At 36.5% G+C, this 15168-nt stretch overlaps 1 protein-coding gene across 1 annotated transcript; it reads right to left on the bottom strand.

The window, feature by feature from the left end:
- Nucleotides 1-10808: 10808 nt before the first annotated feature.
- Nucleotides 10809-15045, bottom strand: TIGD1 (tigger transposable element derived 1). Its single transcript, XM_032856079.1, has 2 exons — nucleotides 12657-15045; nucleotides 10809-10877 (listed from the first exon to the last, which is right to left on the bottom strand). The coding sequence occupies exons 1-2, from the start codon at nucleotides 14437-14439 to the stop codon at nucleotides 10864-10866; spliced, it is 1797 nt and encodes a 598-aa protein (XP_032711970.1). The 5' UTR covers nucleotides 14440-15045; the 3' UTR covers nucleotides 10809-10863.
- Between the last annotated feature and the right edge of the window lie 123 nt (nucleotides 15046-15168).

Raw genomic sequence — 15168 nt, 5'->3', positions numbered from 1 at the left:
ACCTGTCCTTCTAGGACTCTAGTAACAATAGTATTAAATTTTTGTTGTCATTGTATGGACTCTGTTGTTTGTTTGTTTTTTTTCAATTTATTTTCTATGTGCTCAGAGTTTATCATTCTGTCTTCCAGTTCACTGATTCTTCTATTGCCTCCATTATACTGTTGAGCCCATATCCTGAGATTTTTATTGTGCATATCTCTCAGTTCTAAAATTTCCATTTAGTTATTATTTATACCTTCTATTTTTCTGATGACACTTTCTATTTCTTTGCTGAGGCATTCTAAGTTTTTTCATTTGTTTCAATTATGTTTATAATTGTTCTCTGAAACACTATTATCATGACTGCTTTAAAATCTATGTCAAATGTTCCATAAATAGTAGTTAATATTATCTTCATGATCATAACTTAATTATTGATAAATTTTAGAAGAGAGCCTCAAAATTTCTCCCATTATATAGATTTTCCTTCTTACAGCTTTTCAGCTTCTTGCACCCTGCACCTTCACTGGAACATATGGTAACTTTGCTCTTCTTGAGTGGCTTCTATTGTCTGTCACCTGTCATTCTGACTTAATTCCTAAACCTGTCTCTTATCCAGCAACTTCCCAACAGCTTCTAGGTCTTTTCATTATTTTCATATATTGCCTACAGTTATACTGAACTCCTTCCCCCACAGAATGCACTTACAAACATGAGAAGTGTCTTTAGACATGTTCTGAGCTTTGAACAGTATTTATATATGTAGTACTAAGCATACCCCAGGAGTACTAAGAAACCAATACTTATTAAGAGCATTTGTTGAGAGCATTATTTCTATGCTTACATTAGGTTACAATACATGAGGTTCTTTTTTTTTAAGGTTTTATTTATTTAGAGAGAGAGAGTGTGAGAGGGCAAGCGCAGAGGAGGGGCAGAGAGAGAGGGACAGAGAGAATCTTAAGCAGAATCTGCACTGAATGCAGAACCCTATGGGGGGCTTGATCTCATGGCACAGATCATAACCTGAGCCAAAATCAAGTCAGATGCTTAACCAACTGAGCCAATCAGGTGGTCCAATGAGGTTCTATAAATTACAAGAGAAAATCAAGTTCTAACATTAATAACAAGAAACTTTTTTTGTTTGGAATATCTGTGTGTTCACTTAACTAATGAATTATATTGTGCAATTAACATTTTATCATTTAGAGTAAAAATAATTCAAGCGACTATCGTATAGATGGGGGAAGACTAGCATATCTCATGCTATTGACTGGGAGAGGACTGGTATATTCTGTGCTATGGACTTGGGAAGGACTAGTATACTCTGTGTTACAGAATAAGGGAAAGCTAGTACACTCTGTGTTAGAAGCACATCAGATTGTGTTATCCTGTGATGTGAACATATATTTCACAAAAGCAGAAAACAAGTAAAGTTTCTTTAAAAAGTCCAAAATGACTAAAAAGTTTCTCCTGACCAATTCAGAGTAAGAAAATAATAATATTAGTATAGTACTTTATAGCTTAAATATAGTTTTCATACAATTTAAGTATACAGCCATTGATTAGGAGAGATGATTATCTAATTAACATATAACAAAAGAGAATGACTTGATGCCTAATTTGTTCTGACCAAAGTATTGCAAAAGGTAGACAGTCAATGGCTGGTATGAATGGAGTTGAGCCTCAACTGAACCAAGAGTCTGCAATGTCAAGAAGCCATGCACTTGTGGCATGTGGTCAGTTTGGGGTATTATTTATGAACAAGGTCCATAGCTGTCCATCCTTGCTAAATAGGAAAAGACTAAAAACTTGAATTCTAGTAATTTCCCATTTTCTTAACTCTGCTGAAATGGCAATTTACTTCTTAAGTAAAAGTTTTATGAATGCTTCTTTTGTCTTTAAGAGATAAGAATTGTAGGGCATATTAGTACTTTAAAAAAAAAAAGTCTTCTTGAGCCCACCTGGGCTCAGTGGGTTAAAGCCTCTGCCTTCGGCTCAGGTCATGATCCCAGGGTCCTGGGATCGAGCCCCGCATCGGGCTCTCTGCTCAGCGGGGAGCCTGCTTCCCCCTCTCTCTCTGTCTGCCTCTCTGCCTAATTGTGATCTCTGTCAAATAAAAAAAATTAAAAAATTAAAAAATACAAAAATACAAAAAAAAGTCTTCTTGACATCTAAGTAAGTGCTTAGCCTATTTTAAGGAGATGGACTGTATAGTGAGAATTTTACTCCTAGGCTACTAATCATATGAAAATCTAATTTTTTTCATTTGAGTGCCTACTCTCAAGCTAGGTGCTATGATTATAACTTCTTCAATAATTTTACTGAATCCTATTGTAATAATAATTGCAACATCTTTCAACCAAGAAACAAAAGGTTAAATTCAATTGTTAATTCTCTCAACTTTCTTGTGAGGACAGTTAATAAACAGTCATCCAAGGGATCCATTCCTTCATGGAATAGAAAATATCAACACTGTTTTTCTTTAAATATTGGGCTTCATAAATATTTTTAATTAATATTTTAAAGGAATAAGGTTCTTTTTGAAAATCATAATAAAATAAGCTGCACATTGGGGAAGGAAATTTTAAAGCTATGACTTTTGCAGCAACCTCTTTGACATCAGACATAGCAACTTCTTACTAGACACATCTCCAAAGGCAAGGGAAACAATAGCAAAAATGAACTACTGGGACTTTTTCAAAATAAAAAGCTTCTGTACGGTGAAGGTAACTATCAACAAAACTAAAAGTCAACCTTCAGAATGGGAGAAGATATTTAATGGCATATCTGTTAAAGGGTTAGTATCCACGATCTGTAAAGAACTTATCAAACTCAAGACCCAAAAAACAACCCAGTTAAGAAATGGGCAGAAGACATGAACAGGCATTTTTTCCCAAAAAAGACATAGAGATCACTAACAGACACATTGAAAGATGCTCAACATCACTCATCACCAGGAAAATACAAATCAAAACCACAATGAGATATCATCTCGCCCCTGGCAGAATGGCTAAAATTAATGCAACAGGAAACAATAGGTGTTGTCAAGGATGTGGAGAAAGGGGAACCCTCTTGCACTGTTGGTGGGAAAGCAAAGTGGTGCAGCCCCTCTGGGTATGGAGGTTCTGCAAAAAGTTAAAAATAGAACTACCCTACAACCCAGCAATTGCACTACTAGGTATTTACCCAAAGGATAAAAAAATACTGACTCAAAGGCACATATGCATCCTGATGTTTATAGCAGCATTATCAATGGTCAAATTATGGAAAGACACAAATGTCCATTGACTGATGAATAGATGAAGATGTGCTACACACACACACACACACACACACACACACACACACAAAAGGAATATTACTCAGCCATAAAAAGAAATGAAATCTTGCCATTTGCAATGACATGGATGGGGTTGGAGTCTATTACACTAAGCAAAGTAAGTCAGAGAAAGACAAATACTGTATGATTTCACTCATATGTGGAATTTAAGAAATGAAACAGATGAACACAGGGGAAAAAAGAGAGGCAAACTATATAACAGACTCTTGACTGTAGAGAACAAACTGAGGGTTGCTGGAGGGGTGGTGAGTGTGGGATGGGCTAGATGGGCAATGGGGATTAAGGAGGGCACTTGTTGTGATGAGCATCAGGTGTTATATGTAAGTGATGAATCACTAAATTCTACTCCTGAAACTAATATTACACTCTCTGTTAACTAATTAGAATTTAAATTAAAACTTGAAACAAACAAAACTATGACTTTTAGGGACCTTTTCTTACAATGAAAAGAATACACAATTGGTGCCTGTAGACAAAATTTTTCCTGGTGATGATTACCAGGAAATTGCTTTCTTTAAACTTTTTCATTGTTAATTGATGTTACCATTGTAAGAAGATGCTGGTAAGGAGGAGTTTTTTATATGTCTTCTTAAGGCTGCTATTTACTTCAATAGGACCAGGAGTAATTGTGTTCTCAGATCCCTAGAAAATCCTGCCCTTTCAGGCCAAGACTTTTGACAATTTGTCTACTTCTAAGAAAAAGGGCTCCATGGTTCAGGCATTTTAAAATAGGAAACAACCTCACCAGCAGAAGGCTAAGAGATCAATGTAGATAATACCTGATTATTACTTAATGATATTACTTTCATTGCAAGCTCCACAGTGGCAGGAATTTTTGTGTTTTGCTCACAATTGTATCCCCAGTGCCTTGAACAGTGTCTGATGTATGATAGATTACCAATAAATATTTGTTCCATGAAAAAATAGAGTCTACAGGGGAGCCCCTAATATGAAATGAGTTCTTTTTATTTTTTTAAAGATTTTATTTATTTATTTGACAGAGAGAGAGATCACAAGTAGGCAGAGAGGCAGGCAGAGAGAGAGAGGAGGAAGCAGACTCCCTGCTGAGCAGAGAGCCCGATGTGGGGCTCGATCCCAGGACTCTGAGATCATGACCTGAACCAAAGGCAGAGGCTTAATCCACTGAGCCACCCAGGTGCCCCTGAAATGAGTTCTTTTTACATGTTGAAAAAGTACTGAGAAAAACTGCTAATGATGTCCCCAAAGTCAGATCAGTCATATTTGAGGCATGCTGTGAGAGTGCCATACAGTTGAAGATAGTCAATTATTATCTCAGTTTATTTATTTACTTATTTAGTTAGTTAGTTAGTTAGTTAATTGGTTAGTTTAGATGAGGGGGGTGGAGGAGGGCAAAGGAAGAGGAGGGAGAATTCCAAGCAGACACCCGCTGAGTCTGGAGCCTGACTCAGGGCTCTATCTCAAGACCCTGAGATCAAAACATGAACTGAAACCAAGACTTGGAGGCTTAACTGCACCAGCCAGGCACCTCTATCAAATCAGGTTTTTTTTTTTTTTTTTTAAGTTAAAGGAGAATGTTGTAAATTATACATAAAAAGCTATTATTATGGGAAATCATACATTTTTGAATCCTGGGAAAAATTTATAAATCTTTTTGCTCTGAGCACTTAGTAAAAGGATACACCAGAGAAAGCTTTCGTTTACGAAGTCATGGCTGATAAAGAGCTACTTCTTTCAGTGATGGAATTATCAGGTTGTTGGATGGAGAAACGTTAGGCATCGGAGAAAAAAAAACAAACAAACATACTAGCCTTGTACACCATACAAAAGAATTTACTTAGGGGATGGATTACAGTTGTTTAAATGATTAACTTAAAAAGAAAATTCAACTGTGAGAGCTATGTCTAATGATAGGTAGTAATATGAATAATTGCTCTATCCTAGGCAATCCAACCCTTTTTGTAAATAACCTGAATAAAGACAGACATGGCATTCTTACCAAGTTCACAGATTTTATGAAACCAAAAATAACAATATGGTGGGTGGCAGAATCAGGATCCCAAATGATTTGCAGTGTTTAATATGTAGATATTCTCTCTTGAATCCTACAGATTTTTTGTTTTTCTGTTCTGTACCTCAGAAGATCTATATATAAAGACTGTAACATCTTGGGTTCCAGTGACTTCCTGCTTCCAGCTGAGGCTGGCCAATTGAAGTCACAGGGAAGGAATCAGAGGAGGGGAGGAAAGAGAAGTACAGTATGCATTTCCAGGGCTCCCTCCCCATCAGGCCAGTTTGACAATGGCTGTGCGCCTCTACCTAAGGCCACTGCTCCCTCCTATTCAGCAGTAACTCTCCATGGCTACAAGTTTTCCAATGTTCTGGTAACTGCTCTTACCCACTCCACTTTCTGTCCAAGAGGTTGCAATGGCTGTCTACTATTGCTAGATTCAAGTTGTTTTTCCATCTCCTGAATGTTCCTTCTGTCCAAACCTTTGTAAATTGACCCTTTATTAAATTATCTTTAATTCCTTTTTGAGTAAGCCATCTCCCCCCACGCAAGTTTTAAATTCTACTTGGGGTGGGGGTGGGAGGCCAAAAACATGCAAGATGGAGATATGAAAAAAAAGCAGGATCAAAAAATTATAATTACAGGTGCAATATGAGACTCCCAAGTAATGTGATGAGGCTCCTGATAAGCATTTAACTTTGAGTTGCCCTAGTGCATCTATCGGTGACCAAAACAAGAAGTCATACTCACATACACCTCAGTCTGCTGTTCTGTAATCTACTCTGTGCCACTGATCTATTTGTCTTTTTGTGTGTGAAAATCACACTATTGAATGATGCTAATTACTACAGGGGGGCATTTGGAGAGTTTGTTTTTAATGATAGGGGTAGAGGAAATGATCCTATATTCTCAGTAGCTATCTGCTTCACCAGGCAAAGCACTTACATCCCTGTTTTAACTAGTGGCTAAAGGCCTCCACTGCTATTCTTTAGCAAAAGTAGGGATGGCCAAATGCCAAATGCCCAACTCACCTCCCAGCCCATACCAACACACTCTCCTCAGCTCGGAGCAATTCTGGAATGATTCCATCTCCATAGAAGACCTAAGTATACATGATTTGTGGTTCCTTTTATCTTTACTCAGAAATTGCTCAAAATTTCTACTCCACTGGTGAGTATTTCTTGCTTTCCTGTGCTCTTGAAGACATGTATTTATCTATCTTTCTAGTCAATTCTAAGGGAGTAGGTTTATCAGATGAGGCTGCCACCTGGATCCAACCCCAGTAACTATTACACTTTTACTACTTTAATAATAGTAACTAATACTTATTGAGAACAATGTGCCAGGTACTGTGCTAAAAGATTAGCTTATATTATCTCCATCTTTGAAACAACTTAATGAAGAGGACTGGAGATGTTAACTTACCCATGTAAGCAATGGAGTAGAAATTCAAACTAAGACAATCTGACTTCAGAGCTCAGCCTCTTACTTCAGAAAAAAATTCATTTGCTTTTACAGAAAGTATATATACACAAATCTCTAGTGGCAAGACATTATCTGTTTTCATTTACCCCTCAGAGTTCATGAAGTTGCACAGCAGTAATTACAATGATTAAGTAATTCACAAATTTATGAGAATTGAACTACTGAAAGAGAATGGGAGCTTAGAGAGTGCAAGCAATGGGACACATTTCCTGCCCTGCTGACATGCAAGTGGAAGAGTGGGTAAAAAAACAGGAATAAAAGCAGATTGTATTATTTATGGTTTTTTAAGATTTTATTTATCTATTTGACAGAGATCATAAGTAGGCAGAGAGAGAGAGAGAGAGGAGGAAGCAGGCTCCCCGCTGAGCAGAGAGCCCAATGCAGGGCTCAATCCCAGAACCCTGGGATCATGACCTGAGCCGAAGGCAGAGGCTTTAACCCCTTGAGCCACCCAGGTGCCACCAATACACTTGTTGATGACTCGATTTTGAATCATTTTGGGAGTAGACTTTATGTACTTTTTTAACCAAAGAATTCATCATTCTGTAGATAATAAGCATTAACAAAATCGGGCTATATATTCTTACATTGGACACCATTTATATTGATAGAATTAAACCCTCAAAAATATTCCAACATTAATTACAATTTGAGCTGTTATTATGATAATCTGCATGATTGTAACATAACCTGAACTGCTGTTAAAATACTCCACAAGAACCATTACTAAAATAATTGACTGCACACTATAGGCTGAATCAGCCTGGATACAATCAGTAGAGATAAACCACACACTAATTCCAACAGGGAAAGTTTAATAAAGGTTTATTAACTAAAACAGGATTGGAGTAATGAGGGATTGTTTAGAAAGAAGTCTACACAACATAGGAATAGCAGATATAAAGAGCGGTAACCACCCCTGGGGCTGAGAGTTCAAGGAAGAACACTCTCAAGGTTGCAATCTGAATCTTGTTGCAGAGTGAAGCCATGGCTCATTGGATGGTGAAGATAGTGCTGTGATGTTGACTGGTAGAACTTGCTGGGAGGTCACCCTCTAGGATGCCAGGTAAAGCTGTTGACAGGGAGATGTCTCACCACAAGCACTACGACAAAACCACCACAGGGAATTATGTGGGAAGGCTCCTGGCCACCAGGTGTTACAGGAGCCAAGCGCTGAAGAAGCCACCCGCACAATACCAAACGGAGAAACTTCAAGCACCGTAGGAGCCTCCCTGTACTCCCAGAGAATGGTCTGGAATGCAAGAGGCTACCCTGGGAGCAGGACCAGACCTTCCTCCTGAAAGGTCTCTCCAACACAGTGCCTTCCACTGACAAAACTCAGCATCATACCAGTTGTCAAAGGAAAAAGAAAAAATCCTTCAGTGGCCCATCCTCCTTTTTGCAGAAGCAATGAAGGGTGGGTTTAGAGCTGAGAGACAGCAGATCTGATAACTGGCAAATAAACCACTGTTTTCGTATCATGAGTGAATGCAAAATACCATATATTGAATACGCTTGTTGATGACTCGATTTCGAATCATTTTGGGAGTAGACTTTACCTTAGGTAAAAGGCACTCACATTTGCTGCTGCTCAGAGTCCTACGTGGATCATGTTTCAGACCTATCATTCCAAATTGTCACCCTCATGCACTATCAGATGTGGCTACCGATGCACAGTGTGGCCCATTTGCCAGACCTTGACTTGAAACCTGCAGTGGCTAGTATTAAACTGCCACAACAACATGCATCACATTCCCCCCTTCCTTCCTCCTGCCCTTTCTTCTAACAGTCAATTTTTGAAAGACTACAGTGGAATACGCACTCGTATAAACAACATAGTAAAAATCTCTGCCCTGTTCAGGAGCCCAAGTTTTGATGGGAAAAACAACAAAGTAAAATATATAGAATGTTGGTGATAATTAGGGCATGCAGTAAATAAAACAGGAAAGGGAGATAAAAATATTAAGGATGGGGACAATTTTGAGTAAGGTGGTCAGAGAAGGCATAGTAAGAGTTAACACAAGCACAGATCTGATGTTTCTGGGGGGAAAAGTATTATAGGTAGAAGGAAATGCTGGTAATGTCGTGGAGTCTTGATTAAGCATTTTGAAGCAACAGCAGAGGCTGGTGTGGTTGAAGCAGAGTTACGGAGAAAGCAGCAGCAATGAGGTCAGAGAAGTAATAATGTGTGAACATGGGAAGTAGGAGCCAGACTGTGTCCATATAACCTCAATGCTTTCTAGAATATTCAGTAGTTTAAGAGTAATTTAGCATATTCTCTTGATTTAAAATACTGGAATGTTTTATTGAATTCTCACTGCCATTTCATCCACAGTAATGTCAATTATAAAATCTTACTGTACTGGGCGCCTGGGTGGCTCAGTGGGTTGAAGCCTCTGCCTTCGACTCGGGTCATGATCCCAGGGTCCTGGGATCGAGTCCCGCATTGGGCTCTCTGCTCGGCGGGGAGCCTGCTTCCCCCTCCCTCTCTCTCTGCCTGCCTCTCTGCCTACTTGTGATCTCTGTCAAATAAATAAATAAAATCTTAAAAAAAAAAATATCTTACTTTACTTTTTCAATTCTTGAAGCAGCTGCCACAACAAATCTCCATAGGCCTTTAACTAACTTATATTCCAAAATGTATGATTTTGTGTCTTGCCAACAGGTTTAACCTAAAATTTGACAACAAATAGGTAGTAAATCTTTTAAAATAACCTCAAAGAAATACATATATTAATAGCAGAAAATAGTAAATATATTATTTTTTATTAAAGTATATCAATACCTAGAAACAATAAAGGGTACATTATAAATACAGATACAAAATAAGTAGGTCAAAGAGTCACTTGAAATAGAAAACTTTTTAAGTTATTCTTAAAAGTATATCAATGGAAAAAAACATAAATTTGTTAACTTTAAATGCCACTATATGTATTGTAAGAATATACAACTTTAAAATCTTCTTGTTTAAATTCTTAAATAACTACAGAGTGACTAAATATGTTCAGGATCCTTTGGGCACAAAAATTATTTAGACTCACCTAGCAAACCAAATACAGTTGACCTTTGAAAAAAATGAGTTTCAACTACATGGGCCCTCTTACATGCAGACTTTTTTGCAGTCCAGTACCATAAATTTATTTTCTCTTCACTATGATTTTAATATTTTTTCTCTAGATTACTTTATTGTTAGAATACAGTACATAATGTATCACCGGTTTACCTTATTCGTAATACAGCTTCCGGTCAACTGTAGGCTATTAGTAGTTAAGTTTTGGGGGGGTCAAAAGTTATACATCGATTTTGGGGGAGTCAAAAGTTATACATGGATTTTAGGGGGAGTCTGGAGGAGTCAAAAGTTATACATGGAGTTTTGACTATGTGGGGAGTTGATGCCCCTAACCTGTAATTCATTATGCTGTATTTCTGTTGTTTTAAAATTTTGCTTATAAAGGTGTTAATTCATTAATTCAGAGTAATACTGTAAAACAATACTCTGACTTGTATTTGCTACATTTTGAATATATGGAGAAATTACTTTTGAGGGGGACTTTATATAATTGAACCATTTGAGTTACTAATAATCACATTGACAAATTCAGAAAATTTCCCCACCAACACTGAAATTATCCATCAGAATCACAGTAGATTCCCTATGTCACATGCAAAAATACCTTCCAAGTTCTATATCCATATATTTCAATCAGGTTCAAAAGGGAAGAAGGGATGCAAAAGTAAAACTGTAATAACAATTTTAAATACCATCCTCCATTTTCCCTGAAATTTTTGTCTTTGAGTTAGTATAATGGTCTAAATTTTGCCCAAAAAAAAACTAAGAAAAATATTTCTTCAGTCTTACAAAAATTTAAATACTTCTTGGGTTTTCAACTCAAATTATATGTAATCACAAACCTATAATAAAGCACAAGGTTAGCAAAACATTAAAAAAAATTAACCTCAAATAAATATAATTTTATCTTATGTTATAGTACCTTTGTTCTACTCACTTTTTTCAGCTTGCTAAGAAGACTCTAGATTTCTTTTCAATGTTTAAAAGCAACTGATATTTTCATTTCCTCTTCCCTTTAAAAATAGTAGAAAAATCTATTTTAAAATAGAGGCAAAAGCTCCTTGAAACATTTTTCCTCACCTCAAAACAGACCTATACTTGGTATATATTTTCTTACATTTTTAAAATGGGAGACAGAGGATCATAATGAAACAATTTTCTTTTTATAACTAGGTCTGACAGAGTGACATATCCATGGGACACACAAGAGAAATACAGTGTAATTTTTATACATATATATACATATGTGTGTATATATATATATGACACACCATTGCCTTATATAGTACCCCTAATTTAAAAGACTGCATTAAATTCACTTATCTATTATCTATATCTATTATTTTAGATACAGCAATTACTATCATTTAAGATAAAACAATACTGATGTTCAAAATACTTCTGTAGATAATACGGAAGGTAAGTGTTTGCCCCATAACCAGATAACTACAGGCAACAACTAAACACACAAACCAGAAACATAAATAATATACTATTCATTATGAACAAGTTCTAGTCAGGCTTCATATCATACTTAATGGCTAAAAACTAAAGAGCACCTAGCAGAAGAAATAAATGCTTTCATGTGAATCAAAAGGTTCACTTAGCAAATCCTCAGCAATACTGACCATAAAGACAACATTACACATCAGCCTCTTACTTAAGATTCTTAAGATTCTATCTCCTTGGTCTGCTTCAGAGAGCTCACTATAGGTTGATTACATACATTTATGCTGCTTCTCAAGAGAAGCGAAGTTCATAGCTTTGCATGTGATGGCATCCTTGACAGGACAACAGGATGTCTCAAATACACAGAGGTACCCAATGTGTACTTTCCAACTTACACATAGGAATATGCTTGCTTTCTATAATGTGTATTTAAGAAGAGCTCAAGACTTTCTTAATAAAATTTAGATGGCAATGAAACTTTCTAAGTCATGAAAGACTATCTGAAAGCTATTAAATAAATTCTATCTTAATTACTGTAATTTTAAGTACACCTTTTTCTGAATAATTCAAATAATATCTTTAAGCAAATTTATAATGTACAGAGTTTAGCCTTGCCAATATGGAAACTTCATTTTAAAAAAAAGAGAAAGAAAAGAAAACTATTCAAAGCCTCTAGCCAGAGATAAAATTGTTAATCATTTTAGGCTTTCTAACAAAGTACTTAAATTTTCATACAAAACCATAACTCTTCTTTCCTTAAAAATATATTCTCTAGTAGAATACCAAACTAGAAAAGAGATCTGAATAAATCATACCTAAAGCATGATCTTTCAGTGTAAAATATTTTCCCACAGATCCAAGGAGACCAAAAACTATGACATATAACCCAAAAACAGAAGCCTAGGGACCCAGGATATGAAAAACATAAGAGACCAGATCAGCAAAAGAAGCATAAGCTCACAATCACATAAGACAGAACATCTATACAAAAGTTTTAAAAATAAAAAATAAATACAGGCCATAGAATTAAGTTAAAAGTGAAAAGTCAGTACATTTTCATGAAAGGACATAAAAACTTTGTGAATACTGTAACCACTATATAAATACAGACCTACATCAGAGATACTGTGGGTTCAGTTCCAGACCACTACAATAAAGCAAATATTGCAACAGTGAGTCAAATGAATTTTGTGGCTTCCCAGTACATATAAAAATTACATTTATATTACACAGTAGTCTATTAAGTGTACAATAGCATTATATTTTAAAGAAACAATGTCTATATCTCAATTTTAAGATATTTAAATTAATTTAAAAAATTTTTATTGCTAAAAAATGCTAACCATCATCCGAGCTTTCAGCAAGCCTTAATTTTTTTGCTGGTGGAGGGTCTTGCCTTGATGTTGATGGTTGCTGACTGATCAAGGTGATGGTTGCTGAAGGTTGGGGTGGTTGTGGCCATTTCTTAAAATAAGACAATAATGAAATTTGCCTCACTGATGGACTCTTCCTTTCACGAACAATGTCTCTGTAGCATGAGATACTGTTTGACAGCATTTTACCCACAGAAGAACTTCTTTCAAAATTAGAGTCAATCCTCTCAAACCCTGCTGCTGCTTTATCAACTAAGTTTATGTAGTATCCTAAATCCTCTGTTGTCATTTCAACAATCTCTACATCATCTTCACCAGGAGTAGATTCCATTTCAAGAAACCACTTTCTCTTCTCACCCATGGGAAGCAATTCCTCCTCCATTGTAGTTTTATCATGAGATCGCAGCAATTCAGTCACATCTTCGGGCTCCACATCCAATTCTAATTCTTTTGCTATTTTTACCACATCTGCAGTTACTTCCTCCACTGAAGTCTTGAACCCCTCAAAGTCAACCATGAGGGCTGGAATCAACTTCTTCCAAACTCCAGTTAATGTTGACATTTTGACCTCTTCCCATGAATCACGAATGTTCTTAATGGCATCTAAAATAGTGAATCTTTTCCAGAAGGCTTTCAGTTTACTTTGCCCAGATCCATCAGAGGAATCACTATCTATGGCAGCTATAGCCTTACGAAATGTATTTCTTAAATAATAAGACTTGAAGGTTGAAATGACTCCTTGGTCCATGGGTTGCAGAACAGACGATGAGTTAGCAGGTATGAAAACAACATTAATCTTATTGTACATCTCCATCAGAGCTCCTGGGTGACCAGGGGCATTGTCAATGAGCAGTAATATTTTGAAAGCAATTTTTTTTTCTGAGCAATAGGTCTCAACTGTGGGCTTAAAATATTCAGTAAACCATGTTGTAAACAGATGTGCTGTCATGCAGGCTCTGTTATTCCATTTATAGAGTACAGGCAGAGTAGATTTAGCATAATTCTTAAGAGCCCTAGGATTTTCAGAATGGTAAATGAGCATTGGCTTCAACTTAAAGTCACCAGCTGCATTAGCCCCTAACAAGAGAGTCAGCCTGTCCTTTGAAGCTTTGAAGCCAGGCATTGACCTCTCCTCTCTAGCTATGAAAGTCCTAGATGGCATCTTTTTCCAATATAAGGCTGTTTCATCTACATTGAAAATCTGTTGCTTAGTGTAGCCACCTTCATTAATTATCCTAGCTAGATCTTCCGGATAACTTGCTGCAGCTTCTACATCAGCACTTGCTACTTCACCCTGCACTTTTATTTTATAGTTATAGAGACGGCTTCTTTCCTTAAACCTCATGAACCAACCTCTGCTAGCTTCAAACTTTTCTTCTGCAGCCTCCTCACCTCTCTCAGCCTTCATAGAATTGAAAAGAGTTAGGGCTTTGCTCTGGATTAGGCTTTGGCTCAAGGGAATGTTGTGGCTGGTTTGATCTTCTATCCAAACCACTAAAACTTTCTCCATATCAGCAATAAGGCTGTTTTGCTTTCTTATCATTCGTGTGTTCACTGGAGTACCACTTTTAATTTCCTTCAAGAACTTATCCTTTGCATTTACAACTTGGCTGACTGTTTGATGCAAGAGGCCTAGCTTCCGACCTATCTCTGCTTTTGACATGCCTTCCTCACTAAGCTTAATCATTTCTAGCTTTTGATTTAAAGTGAGAGACATGCGACTCTTCCTTTCACTTGCACACTTAGAGGCCATTGTAGGATTATTAATTGGCCTAATTTCAATATTGTTGTGTCTCAGGGAGTAGAGAGGCCCGAGGAGAGGGATGGATGGAGGAAGGACCAACTGGTAGAACAGTCACAACACATGCAGTATTTATCAATTACGTTCACTGTTAATGGGTCTGGTTCATGGCACCCCAAAATAATTACAACAGTAACAATCAAAGATCACTGATCACAGATCACCATAACAAATACAACTATAATGAACAAGTTTAAAAGACTGAAAATTACCAAAATGTGACACAGAGACCCTAAGTGAGCAAATGCTCTTGTTAAAAATGGTGCCAATAGACTTCCTCGATGCAGCAGTACCACCTTTGATTTGTAAAACACACATCTGCGAAGCACAATGAAGTAAAGTGCAATAAAACAAGGTATACTGTATCTGTATAGGTATACCTATACTGTATTAACCTTCAGATTTGGGTTATCTCTTTTGGGAGGTTTAAGGTATTAATTTTTAATCTCAAATTCTTTACAAAGAAATTTACCTCCCTCCGAAATAGTAAGTCAGGTAGTACTTCAAGTTTTTTCCTTCATGGAAACAGTTGCTGGAATAGAAACATCTTTTCATGCTCTAATAAAGATTTTGAATATAAATCTTTTTCTCCTACAGAAATCAATTATTGGTAATATATCTTCTTCTCTTAGCAAATTAAATAACTGTTGAATCACATATTTAATACCAAAGAAAACGTGA

The sequence above is a fragment of the Lontra canadensis genome, unplaced genomic scaffold, assembly GCF_010015895.1.
Source record: "Lontra canadensis isolate GAN:19392208 unplaced genomic scaffold, GSC_riverotter_1.0 scaffold11, whole genome shotgun sequence".
Taxonomy (NCBI): Eukaryota; Metazoa; Chordata; class Mammalia; order Carnivora; family Mustelidae; genus Lontra; species Lontra canadensis.
The sequence above is the reverse complement of the archived record's forward strand: the minus strand, read 5'-3'. Positions and strand labels throughout refer to the sequence as shown.

Bases quoted from the DNA above. Each gene is read 5' to 3' on its own strand.
- TIGD1 (XM_032856079.1), bottom strand. From the start codon at position 14,439: ATGGCCTCTAAGTGTGCAAGTGAAAGGAAGAGTCGCATGTCTCTCACT.